The 17,259-nt window shown below is 36.8% G+C and overlaps 1 protein-coding gene across 2 annotated transcripts in view; it reads right to left on the bottom strand.

Moving 5' to 3' along the window:
* Window positions 1–11,507: 11,507 nt before the first annotated feature.
* Window positions 11,508–17,259, bottom strand: part of INPP4B (inositol polyphosphate-4-phosphatase type II B) — a 385,552-nt gene continuing 379,800 nt past the window's right edge. The window contains exon 24 of one of the 2 annotated variants that reach the window (XM_019534402.1): window positions 11,508–15,210. In XM_019534402.1, the coding sequence (XP_019389947.1) occupies window positions 15,078–15,210 (133 nt within the window). In that variant the 3' untranslated portion in view covers window positions 11,508–15,077. Of the gene's footprint in view, window positions 15,211–15,245; window positions 16,632–17,259 lie in introns of those variants that run through there. The other variant, XM_019534401.1, reaches the window with a different exon arrangement.

The raw sequence follows: 17,259 nt of genomic DNA on the forward strand, positions 1-17,259 counted from the left end.
ACATTGGCTCCCCTCTGATTATTTTTTGGTTCTAACAATACAGTTCTGAAATCAGACTGGTCACCACAGAAGATGAGGCATTAGATAATGGATAGTCTCAAAACATTAGGCATATTTTTCCTACGGTGCCTACTGGATGGAGGCATAATGCCTAACCCTTTCTCACTGTTGTATGTTATATTATGAATTGAAATGGCGGAGGAGAACTTATTGCAAAACTTTTTTTTTGCCTTTTCATCATTGTAAACTCTCATTTGCCTTCCTCTTCTCTTGCTGTGTTAATTTTATCATCAGATAATTAAATTTTATACGTCTTTGCAGAAAACAAAAAGTATGAATGAGTTATGAATGAGTCATGACCCATCTTCAAATGCAAATGATGTACTGAACCACAGTACAGGAAATGACTCATCCTATACAAATTAGGTCACTTTTAAAGTCAGGATTCTTAGCTACAACTTATTTTATTAAATACAATGAATGCAAATGTCTGGTGTTCTTGTGGAAAGGATGTGCATAGAATTTGTCCAGTCAAGGCACTGAGTTAAAAAAAAAATGCCTTTTTAGATATGGATAGCAATCTCAGGCCTGTAGTGACAATTGATTAGGTATTGTGTCATTTTCAAAAGCGCAGTGCAATCAGTTTTTGGAAAACTGTGAGAATTGTGTTATTTCCACTGCTGTAGATTTCATCTCAGCTTCCAGAATATATCACCAGAATGATGTTAACTTGCTCTAGTGCAAGCTGGGGCAGTGCTAGAGAGAGAAGTATATGATAGATGGGTATTTCCATAAATGCCAATATACAAACACAATTATCTAGAAAAATATATATATCACCATACAGTATTTTGATTGACTGCCTCTTTCACTCATTTGTTTTATGTTCTATTTAGTCAGTGCAGGAGAATTAAAATTTTTAGCCAGTAAAACTTGCAGCATATTAGACAAAGTAGGAGAGCACTCTAACATATCATAGCGTTCTAGAGTCACTTTCTTCCGATATTGTTTGCATGAAGAAAATAAGACCCCACAAATACAAATTTATAGTTACTTAAATGGGAAATGAAACAAAAATAGTAAGATTTCTGCTGATCCAAAATTAATCCACCTTATGTACTGAACTAGTAGCTATATGGACTTGATTGCTATTCATCTTCATTTTGGTTTTTCTATAATGTGTTACATTAGCAGCAGATATTATGACACATTTACTTGTCGCACAGAGTCTTTTATTGAATTGTACACCGTGATAAAAATGATTGAACAGGTTGTTGAAGTGGAAAAAAGGCTTCATCAGCATGCAAGAAGGCTGAGGCTGCTATTACATAATTATATTGCTGTACTAGTTTTTAAGTCTCAAGCCTATCAATCAAAATGCCAACCCTGAGAATACTTATAAAGATTTCCTATTCAATTCAGTTAATTCTCTTAACTCTTCTGTGCTTTTTTAATAATTACTTTCAAATGCAATCAGGAGAAAAGGGTTTCATCCTAACAAGAGACTTGTTAGGAGTGTGAAAAGCATTGACCTATAACCTCTATTACATAACTAAAAATAATTATGCTTATATGAAAATACCTTCCACAGTGAAAAATTCAGCTGTAAAACAATGAAAAGTGCTGTTTGTTGCGCTCATAACTATTTACCTGATTAATTGACCTTCAAATGGACTTCAGAACTTCATGGTACAACGATATAGCATCTGACGACAATATGGGTGATGACGATGTGTGCACACATGTGTATATCTGGCAACGGACAAGTGTCCAATTTGGATTTTTCTGTCATTCTTTGGGCATGTAAGGGCTGTGTGTGTGTGCTGAAGTGGCACAATAAAAATGGCAACCTATCACCAATGGTCTATGAGAAATAAACATTCAAATTTTCTGCAAATGTTGAGGTGGAATTAAGACAATTATAAACTCACATTATTCAGGTCTTGAAGAAACGATTGTTCTTTTTAATGAGCTTTAAAAGGGTTTGAAAGCTAGTGCCCCACATTGATACCACCAATAAATGCAAGTACAACAGTTTCATATCATGGCTGATAGGATCTATACATCTACTGATCTGATGCATAGGCATATGATACTGAACAAATGTACTTACTATTTATTTTCCTCTTTAAGATACTTCTAAAAATCAGATCTCCTCTCATAAGTGGCATTGAAGGGCTCAAAGAGGAAGATTGTGCAATTACCACTTAACCCAACTACATTTGATTATTCAAATTGACATGCAACAACACCTTTTGTGTAGCTCCTACACAAAGCTGAAGGACACAGGGTAGTAAGTAACATGGGGGAAAGGGCCACTTCAGTGTGGCCAAGGCTCAGGACACTCATTCTAACCAATGGATTAGCTCCCATGACCCCTGGGGATTTCCATGGTCTATCCAAATCACAGACCTACTGGATGCACTGTCACCCAACCCTAAAGGTTAGTTACCTGTACCTCGTATGTGGCAACTAACTCTAGAAGTTATGAGCTAATAACTCTATTAGCTGGTAACTAACTGTGTTCAGGCGCATGAAATCCTTTGGTGCAGCCCCTCAACTTGCATACTTTTGAGGACTCTAGCCATTCCCTTTAACCCTTGGTAAGTTTCATCCTTTACTGCACAGCAGTGCTGATTTGACCCAAATGTGGAACTGGGTGCTTCAAAATGATGAACACATTTGGGGGCATCTACCTGTACAAAGTTACTGAGCAATATGGGCGCATGTCTACACATGCATGGGCAATGCACAGGGGGTGCATGTGCACCCCCTGAAAGCAAGCACTCTTGGCTTAGGTGATGGGCCACAGTGGGGGGAAGGGGGGCAGGTAGAGCGCTGGTGGCCCCACCGAGAAGTTCTGCCTACACTTCCAGGCTTGGTGTCCAGCTGCGGCGGGGGACCCACTCCCCAGCCGCCAAAACCACCTTGGCTGCCTGTGCACGGTCCCCACTTGGCCCGCCATCGTTGCTGATGTCAGCGTAACCACCTGAAGGTGGTCCCTGCTCACCATCGCCATGCCCCCACCACTGACACCACCTGCAGGCAGTTGCCATATCCCCCCAGTCTCAGGAGGTACATGTTGCCTATGTAGATGTGTGCCCATACTGGGCAATAACTATGGCAACTTGCACTGAGTTGGGTGTAAATTTGCTACTGGCATGATGCAGGTAGCATATCTACGCCCACTTAGTTACTGTGCAGTAATGCCTTACTGCCCAGTAATACTGTGTGTGCGCTCCCATTTGGGAGTAACTTTACTCCAAAGTTGGAGCACACACAGTGTTACTGTGCAGTAAAGTCTACATGTGTAGGCACGGGTCTAAAAACTGCTTGCAGTAAGTTACTTCTCAGTAAATGCAGTTGTAGACAAGCCCTGGGAAAATTCCTTCCTTCTGGGGACCATTACTTAATGGGATATTAAATAGATTTTTTAATACAATTTTTAAAAATCCACTCAAAAATGTATATCATAGCATGATCCATAATAGAATGATTTAACCTGCACACATACATGTGCACACACACATACAGGGAAAACTTATTTGAAGAAATATGCAATATTTATGCAACAGGCACTCAGAGAATTAGGTAGCAAACTAACCAAGGAATCCAGAATTAGGAAAGCCTAACTTTCATACCATATCTGTAATGCTCTGAACACACAAACATGTTACCATGAGGTAAATGAGAGAGGGGATTTAGAGTGTCACCTGGTCCACAATAACAGCTTGTGTGCCCATTCTTATCCCATGGTAAATGAAAGCCAACTCTTAATAAAAGAGGGAAGGGCAAACTGCTATGGATTAGTGTTCATTTGTCAGCATGCACAGAGTTAACTGTGGAGCAGCTGATGCCTTGTAAATCCCTGTGCTCATTGTTTGTGTGCCTCTGCCCACAGTAATAGATAAATCATGAGAGTTAACATCACTTCAAGAATACAAAAAACAAGTTGAACCACTCAACAGGGTTTTTCTATCAAAATCTGTCACTTCCAAAGATACTGTTTCTCTAACTGCTTAATGGCCGTGACAGTTGTTGAGCCTGGAAATCGGTGGGAGCTATTTGCAAAACTGGTTTGGCAAAAGTCAATATCAGGTGTGTTGTTTCTTTCATTTCTTTAATAGAACAGGTCACACTTTTGTTAGCTTTGAAACTGCCTTTTGTTTGTTGGTGGAGTTAATAGCTTGACAGGCAGTTTAGTGCTTTATTGCTTCTAAAGTTGTAGCATTTTCTTTTTAATGATGTCCAAACAAATTAACTGTTAAAAATAAACTGCAGGGTAGCACAGTGGGAAGTGGAATTTAGCAGGCTGAAGATCAAAAGGAATTAAGTGCCACAGCTCTGGCCTATGTACCCATAAAAATTGATTTGACTTAATAAGTTTAATGCAGAAGGGAGTTGTATGGTATGCTTGATGCTTCCCTGTTGATTTTTGAAAAGTGTGGGAGCACATCTTCCCTGCTGATGTCCATTAACTGTGCCCATGAATATATACATATAAATTGGGTGCTTCACTTTTTTAAAACCAACTCTTATCTGCAATTTATAGCCAAACATGTTAGCTAAAGTTATACATACACACATGCACACAGAACTGCTACTAGCAGCTATTTTCTACTTATCTGAAATGTTTTCTCTTATCTTATTTCTCTTATCAAGGAAGAAAAAAGACATACCTTGAAAATTTTGTTGTAATAACTTCCCATCTTGACAAACTTTGGCTGTGACTTTTAATAAACAGGCAATTCATTCCATACCCATGTGTTCATTAAATCCTTCTCCCGTGTGTAGTCTTTATGGAAAAATCATCTGCTAAAAGTATCAATGAGCGTAACACACTGGTAATTTATCAGGACTCTTTTCATTCTTTCCAAGGTGGCAACAATTATTTTAAATGATAAATGATCCTCAGAAGTGGTGTAAAGCATTTAGCTTACTTAACATACTGAAGACATCTCCTTTGGACTAGATCTTTTAGTGAAACCTCTCAATACAGCATTGTCTTTTTTGGGTTGTGTACGTATGAGAGGCAATGCCTGTGATATTCTCTCCCATGGTTTCTAATAACTTGATATCGTACTTCTCTACCCTTCTAATTTTACAAGCATGTTGCTTTTCAGATATATCAATGATTGTGCTAACCATACTTCTGAAAAAGCCTCTGCTTTACAGAGTTTTATGTGATTGTGTAAATGCACATACAACATACACATACATTTATATACATATAACATATACATATATACATGAAGCTGTTTGGCTTGGGAACCAGCAGCTTTTTAAAATGAAACCACACTCTTGTCTGTGTGTGGATGTTCTGCACATAGTTCTGCATGATTTTGCTTATAGACTGATAATTTAAGGCTGCTACAGCAGTCCTGAGCTAACAAAGTCCTCATCACTTCAAAGCTTCTTTTTTTTTTGTTTGAAGGCACAACTATTTAACACAATCCAAAATAAAATATGCTATTGCAGCTCAGGTTAGGGCAGATACCTTTGTTCTCTGACTCTATTTTATCCTCCAGGTATCTTTTCAGTTGTCTCTGTACATCCCTTAAACTAATTCTGATTCTGCAATGCAAATATTTGATTACCTAGCAGTAAAAATGTAAGACTTTTCCTGTCTCAGTGCTGCAAAATACTCTGTCTTACATCTTCCTGTTATTCAAAGAGACTGAAATTTTATGGATACCATTGGTCAGTAAAAAGCTTGGTATCTTTCACAGAGCCTAAAAGACATCCATTCCTACAGGTCATGAGAGGCAGACATCTCAGCTCCATTTTGAAAGTCCCAGTACAAGTAGGGGGGATGTATGTTTTGGGTTACTACAGCCCTCATTGATGGGTATAAAACTTAGTGATGAAACACTCCAGAATGGGTGGTCTCCACCCAGATACATGTTCTGCATAAATAAGTTTAGCTGCTGTCTCAAGATGCAGATATAGTTTGTTATAGTTCAATATTTGTCACAGAGCCAAGTAAGGTTATGCGGCATGTCAGCATAGACATCACTACTCATCAGCATCTAGTATTCTGGAAAATGTTAAAGTGTCTAATTATCTGCCAAACTTATTTAGCTAAGCTGAATTCTTTAAAACTCTTTCAAGTAGAGGCTTGAGATTCAGTGCACCCTTATGTGGTTTCTGAAGGACAAATTCTACTAGACCTGTATCAGAATGCTCTTATTAGTGTAAGAAGGCAGAATTTGACCTTTAATTTCTATGGGTAACATTTTCAGCAGTGCCTAAGAGGTTTAAGAGATTCAGTCCCAGCATAAAAGACTCCAGAGTTATGTAGGAGCCTTGCAAATGTTACTGTACATCTCCCTTTTAAAGTTACAGATGGTGAAAGTCAAGATAACTATTTGAAATAATAGAAAATAATAATTTTTATTTTATGTATAATAGAGATCTCAGTCTATGTATTTATCTATTTATATAATCTCTCAGTCAAGATAACTATCTTCTGTGCGCAAATCTGTTATACAAGTGGATTTATTATTTTATAAGTCATATATTAATTAGCATCATTATTATTTGTTACGTTTATTACATTATAGTATAAGCTATGTAAGATGCCTATGGGGAAGGCAGACAGCCATTTAAACAAGGCAAATGAAACTAATCATTTGCCAAAAAACACTGATTTAAATTTGAAAGGCATCACTTAAACCTATTTAAGTGTGCTGTCAACTCTGCTTTGTTAGACTAAGCTTTTTGAATCTCATTCATTCTCACTACTTCCTTACTCAAAGCCTGCCTGAAGCTTTTGCTCAGCTTTTCACACCTCTTTAAGGTTCAATCACATTATTTCTCAGGTTGCCCAGCCTAGGTGTGGGGACATGTGCCTGGGTGCACAGTGGGGCAGAGGCAGTGCTGCTGCTGGCTCCATTTCCTGGCAGCAGCTCCTTCCAGCTGCCACTGGACCCAGCCAAGCTGCCCAGGTACCACAGAGACCTGCTGGAAGCTGCGTGGGCAGTGCTCTGCTGGGCGGATGCAATCAGATCACCCTGTCCACTCAGCTGCCAGCCAGTCTCTATGGAGACCCATTCCCAAGATTGTTCTGTCGGGCAGATGCGATAGGAGCACCCAGCCTCGGAAGCTCCCGACAGATCTCCCAAGGCTGGAGCCATATTGGCAGGGCATGCAGCCAGGTGGATGTGATTGGAGTGCCCTGCCTGTATGGCTCCCACCTGGTCTACATGGAGGCCCTGGGTCTTGGGGCAGTGACAGCATGGGGTTGGGCTGGGGAAGAGCTGCGATCTGTTCCCTGCATGCCCCTGCTCACAGAACTTGAACCCATTGCAGGGACATGCAGGCAGCAGATTGTGGCTCTGCCTCAGGCCTGCACTGACACACCCCATGACCCTGCCCATTATCCTGGCGTTGCCCACTCTTGAACACCGCTCCCAGCCTGCCCATCCCACATAGGGAGTTTTGGTAAGATGTTGTGCAGGGGGGAGGGGGAGGTAAAGGGATTGATCCAGCCCATGTCACCTTGGTAAAACTCCCTATGTGGTCCACAGGCCCAAATAATTGTCTAGTCCTGCCTTAACTCCAATACCAGCCTTGGAATTGACAGATGCCACCAAAAATACATCACTGACATTAGGCAGCAGCATAACTAAGTGGGGGAGTAAGGGCCAGCAGCTCCAGGCACCAACTTGGGGAGGGTACAAAATAGCAACCATTGCTGCTGCTGGACTGGTGCAGCTGGCAGGAGCCCAGCCACACCTCTGGGGTACAAAGATTAACTGTCTACCCCATATGCTGGACAATTTTCTGATTGCTATATGCGACTTAGCACATAGGGAACATGTCTACACAAGACGTTTTACTGTACAGCAAGGCTTCACCATGCAGCTGTGAGCACCAGCTACTGCGCAGTTAGTACGTACCTGTAAACACTTAATGACTTCAGGATCGGGCCTTACCTTCTTCCTTCCTCCACTCCCCATTTGAAAAACCTGAAGCTTTACAATGAAGAATGTGCAGGGCAAATTCGACTGTGATTATCAGTTTGTGTGTGTGTGACACACTACTTTTATTCAAATCAAATGTTTAAATTGCCTCTTCCTGTAAATCACTATGATTAAGAATTATTCAGGCAAAAGAGATCTGCAAGTAGAAATCCATAAGGAATGTGTTGGGGGGGAAGGCAGGGAGGGTTTGTTAATAAAAAGGGGAGCATATGATTGACAACAAGAAAATGAGAATGAAGAGGAAATATATCTTTGTTTTCTTCCATAAGCAATAATCTTCCAAAATCAATGGTATAAAATTGCGTAATTTTAAATAGGGTTAATTTTTCAAACTTCAAATCTTAACTTTTGTGATGACCTCATCCCCTTGAGTGCTATCCTACATTATTGTTTTTCCCCTCCAAGACATTATAATGACATTAAGTATATCAAGGCAATATCCTGACTAGCCCTTAAATATTATTTCTTAGAGAGTTTTCCTCAAATAGTGGGCAAATCATGTCTCTTCCCCTGCAGGTGAAGAAGTTAACTCAGAATTTGAACAGCTCACACACACATCAAGGGGCCTTCTCTCTTGGGTAAGAAAAGCAGTGATGTGCTTTAACAATTAGATTAAATATCAAGAGATAAATAAAACCTGTTACGTTACTCAAGCCAAGTCAGACCAGACCCCACAGAGCTACGGAACTACTTACATAAATAAAAATGGAGCCTTCGAAGGCTCAACTAATGCTCCCATTGAAGATGGTAGCATTGACTTTGTTTGGAAATGTCAAGAATACCTTCATAATCAATGCACATCATTCCCAGTGACAACAGTGAAATTTCAGTATCAGTTGAAGGCAATTTATGGATCAAAACCCTCAAGTCATTCATACTTCTCTTTATCTACATTGGAAAGGAACTTACAGGAGGGAAGCTGCAAGAGCAAATGCACACTTCAGCTTTGTAGTGTCTTCTTACCTTATTACAGTTTTAGATTAATTTTGCTCTCTTTTCTGTATTTTTTACCCTTTTATCATTAGAAAGACAGCAGAATAATCTAAGTGGATGATAAAGTCTGTACTGTGCAAAGAAACATAGGAGCTATTTTTAAATATATTCATTTTTATTAATTAGATACAAAATTACCAGGCCTAACAGTAGCAGCTCTGTTATAACAGATTACTAAAACAACAACTTTTGAGTTCCTGGCTCTTTTGAAATGCAATTAAAACACTTAAGGGCAATTAACAGCTCACTAGACTTACTAGTTTATAAAAACTAAACACGTACATATACACAGAACATTGTTCTAGTTTGAAATGTGGTAGGTAAGTAGATAATGAAACATATTTTAACACCCTGTAGCCAAAACCAGACAAATGAAGGTCTCCTGTTATATTTCAGTGAACCATGAAGGACTTACCTTTCACTGTGAACATAACCAGTACGGTAAAGTATGCTTCAGCAATGGGAGGAGACAAACTGAATATTGCCTAAACCAAACCTTACTTATTTCCTCAAATCTGGACTCTGCCAGAAAGCACCAAGCCCATGGAGCTGATACCAAATCGAGTACAGAACTAAACCATTTCGACTCCTTAAGATCATTATTGTGAAGAAATATGGATTCCACATCTATCATGTTAGATTATCCCTCTGGGGATCAGCAATTACACAGAGGTATCTTTTTGTTATTAACAAATGTAAGTTCCACCTTATGTTTAGATGAAAATTGCAATGAGATTGCAGATGGGAAAAGCAAGTTTACTTTTAGATGCTTTCATGAAAATGAAAAATAAATGACAAACACAAAAAGTCCCAAACATAAAAAATAAAACTCACATTTATTTAAATAAAAATATACACACAGTGTACAATGGATGTGGCTTACACGCAGCAACAAAACAAAATGATAATTCCTGAAGTACAAAGGTAGGAGCTGAGGCTATCTAGCTGTGCATCAGTTTCTCTTCATGGACACAAAGCATAAATCCTGTTACTTTGCCTCATAAAAGCTGTCCCATTGACTAGAGAGAATATGCAATTTGATCTTTGCAGTTACATTAGAATAGGTACACAAAAGGAGACCAAGTACCAAAAGTAACCCGCGATTATATAATTCTTTCACTAAAATCTGAAAGACATACTATTCATAGAAAAAGAAAAATCCATAATTTAAAAGTATATAGTAGAAATATATGCATACCAAATGGAAGACATACAAACACTAGTGTCCAGGCACTAATAGTTAAGCTACTAGAAGGTCATCAGAACAGCAACATCCAAAACAATTCCAGCCAGCAAAACAACCCACCCACACCCTGAGCACCATATTATTTTGCATCCATTACACAATTCTTCAGATATGCAAACTTCTGATGTTTTCTCTTCCCTGTGTCATCATTGGAATTTGGATAACTGTTTTTTCACAAGCTTTTTTTTTTTATGGTATTGATTCTAAAGCTTGTATGACTAAATAGAATTTTTCATGTTTTAATTTTTGGTTATATACTGTAGCCTCTTTTTAGCTTGCTTTATTTTCTATGCTACTTTTTCAGGATATAGCATTTGAAAAAAGGAACGTATTTTAAATGTTAAGAATGCTATAAAACGTAAGTTGAATCTTCTAGTAAGAGAAAGAAAATATGGCTGATGTATTGTATGATTAAGGAAACAAAATCCTCATCAATGCTCCAAACTATTGGAAAAATACATTTTTTCCTAACTATGGAAACAATTGTATGAATTATTTTTAAATATTTGATCTTTCAAGTATGTTTCATTTTTCCCTTTTAAAGCAGAGTTAATTATTTGAAGCACTTTTTGCTTCATTGTAAACACCTCTTGGCTGCAAGAGTTTCTTTTTAAACTGTAAAGAAACAAAAGTTGAGATACAAATTGTGTCCAATGGCATGCCAGAATATCACCCTCTTTATGGGAATAAAACATAAATATAGAATCCAATGGCTTCAAGTGTTTAAGCGGTCAACTGAAATTAAATATTTAAAAATTTTTCAACTGGCTACATTTATGAACCACACCACTCTGTCCTGTATAATTTTTTTTTAATGTGATTCTTTAATAATTCCACCAATATATTAACCACTTTGTAACACTAGCTACCTACAGATTTTGCCAGAGAATCTGTTAGAACTGAAAATAAAAATTAAATATATTTCCTGAGGACAATAAGATGCATATTGTGTATTGATCTAAATAAATGATATGCCGCAGTTCTTTGTACTTAAAACATCAGTGATGAGTTAGAACACTGCCAAGCTTAAGATGACACTATGCGTTTAGATTGATTTATATTTATTTAAAAGTTTAGCACAAAAATATATTTGTTCTTAATTTTCATTTTTGTACTTGCACTAGAGGCCAATAAGCTGGACATTAACATTCATAGCAAAAAGACTTAACATTATTTTGGCTTCAGTAGGCTTTGTATATTGCTGGTTTTTCTGCAGTATGTGCCCTGCTACTGTTTCAAGCTGAGCTGTTTTACACAGACATAATGGAATTAGAAATGTTCTCTTTCTCATCATTTAATAAAAACTAAACTATAGATGTTAAAATTAATATATTTTTGTGCTAAACTCCTCAAAAGAAGACTGTAGAAGAAAAAGCCTGCCTGTATGGCAATATGTCATTTCTTCATTTATTACACAGTATAACAATTTTACAGTAAGCACTGCAAAAATATTACAATGTGGTTTTCTATAAATTGTAAGAAAAAGGGAAAGCTAAACTGGTTTGCTATGTTAACACTTAGCTATAGTATAAAATGTATACAGTTACAGAATACACTAAACAAACATTCAAAGTGGGAAGCACCTTTGTTCAGGCTTCAGCAAGTGATATCCTGCTGACTTTACTCAAATAAGTAGCAACAGTGATTTAAGTAAAGTGTTGGCCTGAAGAAAGCAAGCTGGTTTTGGAAAATGCCATATATTTATTCCAATATGGCTGTTTTCTACGCCTTGAAAAATTGTTCAGATCTCAAGACAGAACTTTCCAGACCTTACAAAAGTTAATACAGTGCAAAATCAGAGCATGGTCTGTGAGTCTCCCATTAAGACCTGGCATGTTTTCTTCAATAATACATTGGCAAATATCATAGACATAGTTCACCCATGGAAATCCACTTGGCCTGGATTACTCCACCGCAAAGCATTTGCACAAAGCTCTTGGGAATACTAATCCTCTGCTAAATTTACAAGTGGTCTTGGGTGCTTTTGTATGTCCTCTATTGGGACAGGGAGGCATGCAATTCTTGGAGCTACAAGCACCAGGTAGCTGCATAGGATTAATTGTGTTAAAAAAAAAGAAAAAAATACTTAAATTTGGCATTTATGACTAGTTGGCCACTCAAATTTGGGGACAAATCTTTATCTGGTGAAACCATTAGAGGCCACAAAACCCCTTGGAATCCATGGCAGTGCAAATATTTCACATGAACGCACTGAAGCAGCAGTGCTCATGTTAAGCTTGAAAACTGCATTAGCATTTCTTACTGGGGGCTTATCATTAATCTGTAAAAATGTGTTTCAGTCAAAAACTTGGCATGCAAAGCTTCAGCCTTGTCAGATTAAAAAGTAACACTTATTCTCTCCCTGATAGCCTAGATACCATCATGTGCACACAATTGTGTTTCACTGAAACATCTTTTAATATTGTCTTGGAATATTGAAAATTAATTGGCAACATAAGTTTCAAAAGAATGAGCTGTTGGCATATTTAAAATGAGAAAGGCTGGAAAAATGTGTTTACTTCAAAATTCTGCCTGTACAAGTATGACTCGTATATAGTTCTTCTGCTTAAAGTAGCCAAACAGAATATGATTATTTTGTAAGGATAATTTAGGTCCCAAATGTTGAGGAAAGATCACAAGAGGAAAGGCCCTGAATTATTTCTTTTGAGAGGGAAAAATTCTGTGGACTTTAATTTAGATTAAATGAATGGGGCTTTAGATAAACCACTCTAAAACCTGTAATACTTTTACCTAGCCACAGAATTTGGCAGATTGATTTGAAAAGTGTAGAAAAATATCTCATTCTTTTCCTAATTCTATGGGATTTTTTTTTTCCAGAGATGCAAGAGAAATGCAGTTTTACACACTTAGTGAGCACATCCAGTCACCTTTTTATAGTAAACATGTCAAAAAAGATGAAGAATTTTAATGTGACAGATTCACAGCATAGACTATATTGTTTCTAGGAAGCCATCAGTTCAATAAACCTAGAAGTAACAAACAGATCAGGTCATAATGGTTAATCCATATACAAATATAAATTTGCATGACAGACTGTAATGGCCACCACTTTTAGTAAATTACATAGTACTAAAAAGAAAATCCCTTTGGTTTATGTCTGCCCAATCTTAACTATGTACCATATTTATGGAAGGTGCTGTAACAACTGCAAAGGCTCTTTTGTGGTCTCATGTGAAGAGAAAAAAACAACTTCTATAGCTTATGACAGAAGAAGACCCCTCAAAAGGAGCCATAAAATGTGAGTAAACCAATTTACCAAACTATTCCAGTGCCAGTATCACTTGCTTTGAAAAAGCTGTTCATCATGTATATATATTAGACAGATGAAGTCCAAACTCAATGATGTCCACAAGAGTTGGAGCAGGATTTCATTCCCTATGTTTTACTAATTGCCCAGAGACCTGATCTTGCAAACATGTTGACATGTGTAACTCCACTCACATAGCAGTTCATTTCCATATTTATATAAGCATTTTGCAGGATCAGGCTTTTAAGTATGTATTTTTATTAAAACAAATACAGTAACAGTTCTTAGTGCATTAGCATTTGTGTGGTTTCTGTAACAGCAGAAATATTGACTCCGGTAATTATATTTTTCCAAAGAATTTTGAATTTCCGTTGTGGTTTCACTTGGATAAAATTATTTTCTTCCTTTCCTAACCTGTTTATACCTTAAACTAAGGCTCTATATAAATGTTAATAATCTTTGAATTAATGCTTTTTTTTTTGTTGGGGAGAGGGAGTAATCTGATGCAACTAAAAACCCAAATGACAGCTATACAATAAATATAGCACAACTTGGGAAAAGCGCTAGAATTCAGTCAACACTGAAAACACATCTTTTAAAGCACTGTGTCCATATATGTGATATATAATCAGCTGTAATAGCTAATGAGTCAAAGTATTTACATTGATTTTTAAGCTTATGTTGGATTTTGTGCTATAAAAATAATAAAATCTTACAGGTATACAGTTTTTTTTCATCCAAAAGATCTGGATTGAGTGATATACAGGAATCACTTTAACTACTGTTAAAATGAAGCTATAACTGAGGTTTCACTGATCACAGCAACACTGAGTATATGGGTCAAATTCAGGTAACTTTACTCTCATGCATAATCTGACTCCAATGAAACTAATGTACAAGTAAAATGAGTAGGATTTGGCATGGGTACAGACAGCAAAGAATAATACACTCAAATGAAACTACAGAGAAGAATGTACTTAGCAAATTACATGCTGTAATTACTGTAATTACATTATGTAATTACCAAGCTTCTATAGAGAAGCAAAATATAATTACCAACATAATTTTGACTGGGAGACTAAGATCAGCATTTCTGGAAGAGAGTTCTGTGGGGTTTTGACCGTAAGCAGCCAAGACATGCATTTTACCCTTAACTGAGAAGATCAAAACCAACTGGATGTTGCTTCCTCACAGAAGTCTCAGGTACTGGGCCAAGTACCACCACCACCACCGTGCCACCTTTTGAATCACTAACATCAGATCCTGCAGCAATCCACATTTTTTTTTCTTATATCCAAAAACTCATAAGACCCGGTTTCTTCTTAGCTTATTTGATCTGGTTAACTTAACCCCTGACACAGAAGGGCTGTATATTATTTGGTTTTGAGAACATTCAACCCACCATATTTCGTTGTGCTTTCTTTCATAGTGACTGACTAGTTTTTTAAACTTAACTTCATCAGCTATCACCGCATCTATTTTAATTCCTAGATTTGTTACACATTCCCAATTCATGATACACAAACAGCAATTTTATATTAGCTAATTAGCATAGATATGTGTTCCTGATTACATTTTTGTAAACTTAGGTGTCAGCTTTTCCATATGTCCCTTCTGGTGGTCTGTAGTACTTTGGGAAAGCCATCAGCTGTATCATGTTGAATGCATATTTTCTGCATTTGATATTCTTCAGTACATTCTCTATGCGGCATCCTTCTCTAGTGAAAGGGGAAAAAGTACAACTTCATGAAACACAGAATAAATAAATATCTTTTATTTGTTCATTGCAGAGTTTCAGCAACAGTTGAAGTAAAAATAACAAAGATTGAACTCTACATTTTTGTTTCTCCACAAGTGATGATACATCTTACAAATTAAATCCAAGGCCAGGCCCAATACAGTTATTGCCCTCAGAAATCAGTGATGGGGTTTGTTTTTTTTTTAAATATTTGCCCATAAGGTTTAAATAAAGTTTAGTAAAAATTTTTAAATACTTTATTTAACGATATATTTTAATTCTAACTTTACAAATATATTTGCCTTTTACTTCCTTTCACATTTTTTTCAGACTTTTTATAATACATGTTAAAGTCTACACGTAGCCCTAAGTATGCAGGTTCTAGGAATAAGGCATTTTATTAAGTCTGGCCCTACAGATTTGTAAAGGAAAGGTTCATTTCTACTTTATTTCAATATGTTTAGCTTTGCAATGAAAAAAGAGAAAATGGCTTTTCAAACAGCCTGATCCAACTCTCTGCTTTATAAAGAAAGGATGTTCACATACAGTACAAAAGTCACAAGTGCCAAAGTGGTGCATCTAGACACAAACGAGACTTTGTTAAAAAGAATATAAAAGTGTCTTGAAAGTAAAAGCAACCAAAGCAACAATTACAAACAGGCTAATTTAATTACAAAACAGAACTTATTTTATATTTCCATGTAGTTACTTGACAGAAAAGGGTTAGCTGTTGCAAAGTAATAACATAACCCATTTGTTAAACAAAACAGAAGAATCCATCAGCTAATAAATAACAATGAAAGTAGCACAATAAAAAGTAATCCTACAGATTTGTCCCATCCATGATTCTTAGTTCAGAGTTAGCTTGCATTGTGCAAAATCATTTTTAACCTTTTAAAATTTTAGACTAAATAGGAGTCTGGAAAGTGGGTTCAAGCTTTCAGGATCCTGTATTCTGTCTTATATAGAGACACTAATATAAATGATCTTTTTTTCAGCTAATTACAGAGGGAAAGCTTTGCCATGAACAAAAAAGCAAAATAATTCACCTGATGCATAGTATACTTCTTAAATTTCAGAAAAAATAATGAAAACACTGTACAGTTCAGACATTTGTATCTTAAAGACAAATCCTCTGGGTCTGAAAATGTAGAAATCTTACAGAATAATTCTTTTTTAAGTTAGTTTGTTGATGTTTGTAGAAAAGCAAGGGACACAAGTGAATTTTATTGATATTTGGCTAATAGTAAAGCAAGACTTAAAATAAGCCACACAACCAGCAAGTGTGAGCTGACAAGCAGCAAGGCGACAGGATAGAAGTGACGAGAAGTTGGCTTGTTATCAGTTAGACAGCCTGTCTCGGGATCATCCGACTCATTCAGTGCTCCCTGGGTTTGTCTGCTGTTAAACAGGGGAAGTTAGGAACAAATAGAATAGCATTTAAATAGCAAAGAAAGCCAACACTTAGGTATTCTGACAACAAAGAGATGCTAAATATGGCCATTGTGATGTGACAGTTTTATGCCAAATAATTCCAAGTATTTTATTCTATTCTGCACCGGAATGGGAAGCACAATGAAATAGCTAAGTAGCTGTCTGATATTTTCTAAAGCCATGTAAGCGTATTGAAGCAGCATTCAACAAGTTAGCAGCTTTTAATAGCAGAACTGAAACAAAACAGACTGTGACTCAAACAACACATGAACTGATCTGAAGTGAAATAAATGGAAAACACATGGGTTTAGCTAAAAGGAAAGAAAGACATAAATGTGTCACAACGTGACATCAGTGATAAAGCAGTGTTTCTGTCCTGCTCACATGATTTCATTCACACCTGCTTCACTGTCTGCTTCTTGTACAGAAACTCTTTTTGCATGTATACAAGATTTTAACAGTCTTTAAAAATAATTGGAACAGGTTTGATTAGTTTCTGCTAACTCTACAGAATAGTTAACTTTAAAAGGAAATAGCAGTTTTTAAATACAACTAATTAGTTATTTTTTAATTTGAAGACTAGCCTGTATATCAA

Source organism: Crocodylus porosus, unplaced genomic scaffold (genome assembly GCF_001723895.1).
Source record: "Crocodylus porosus isolate Cpor-Errol unplaced genomic scaffold, CroPor_comp1, whole genome shotgun sequence".
NCBI classification, from domain to species: Eukaryota; Metazoa; Chordata; order Crocodylia; family Crocodylidae; genus Crocodylus; species Crocodylus porosus.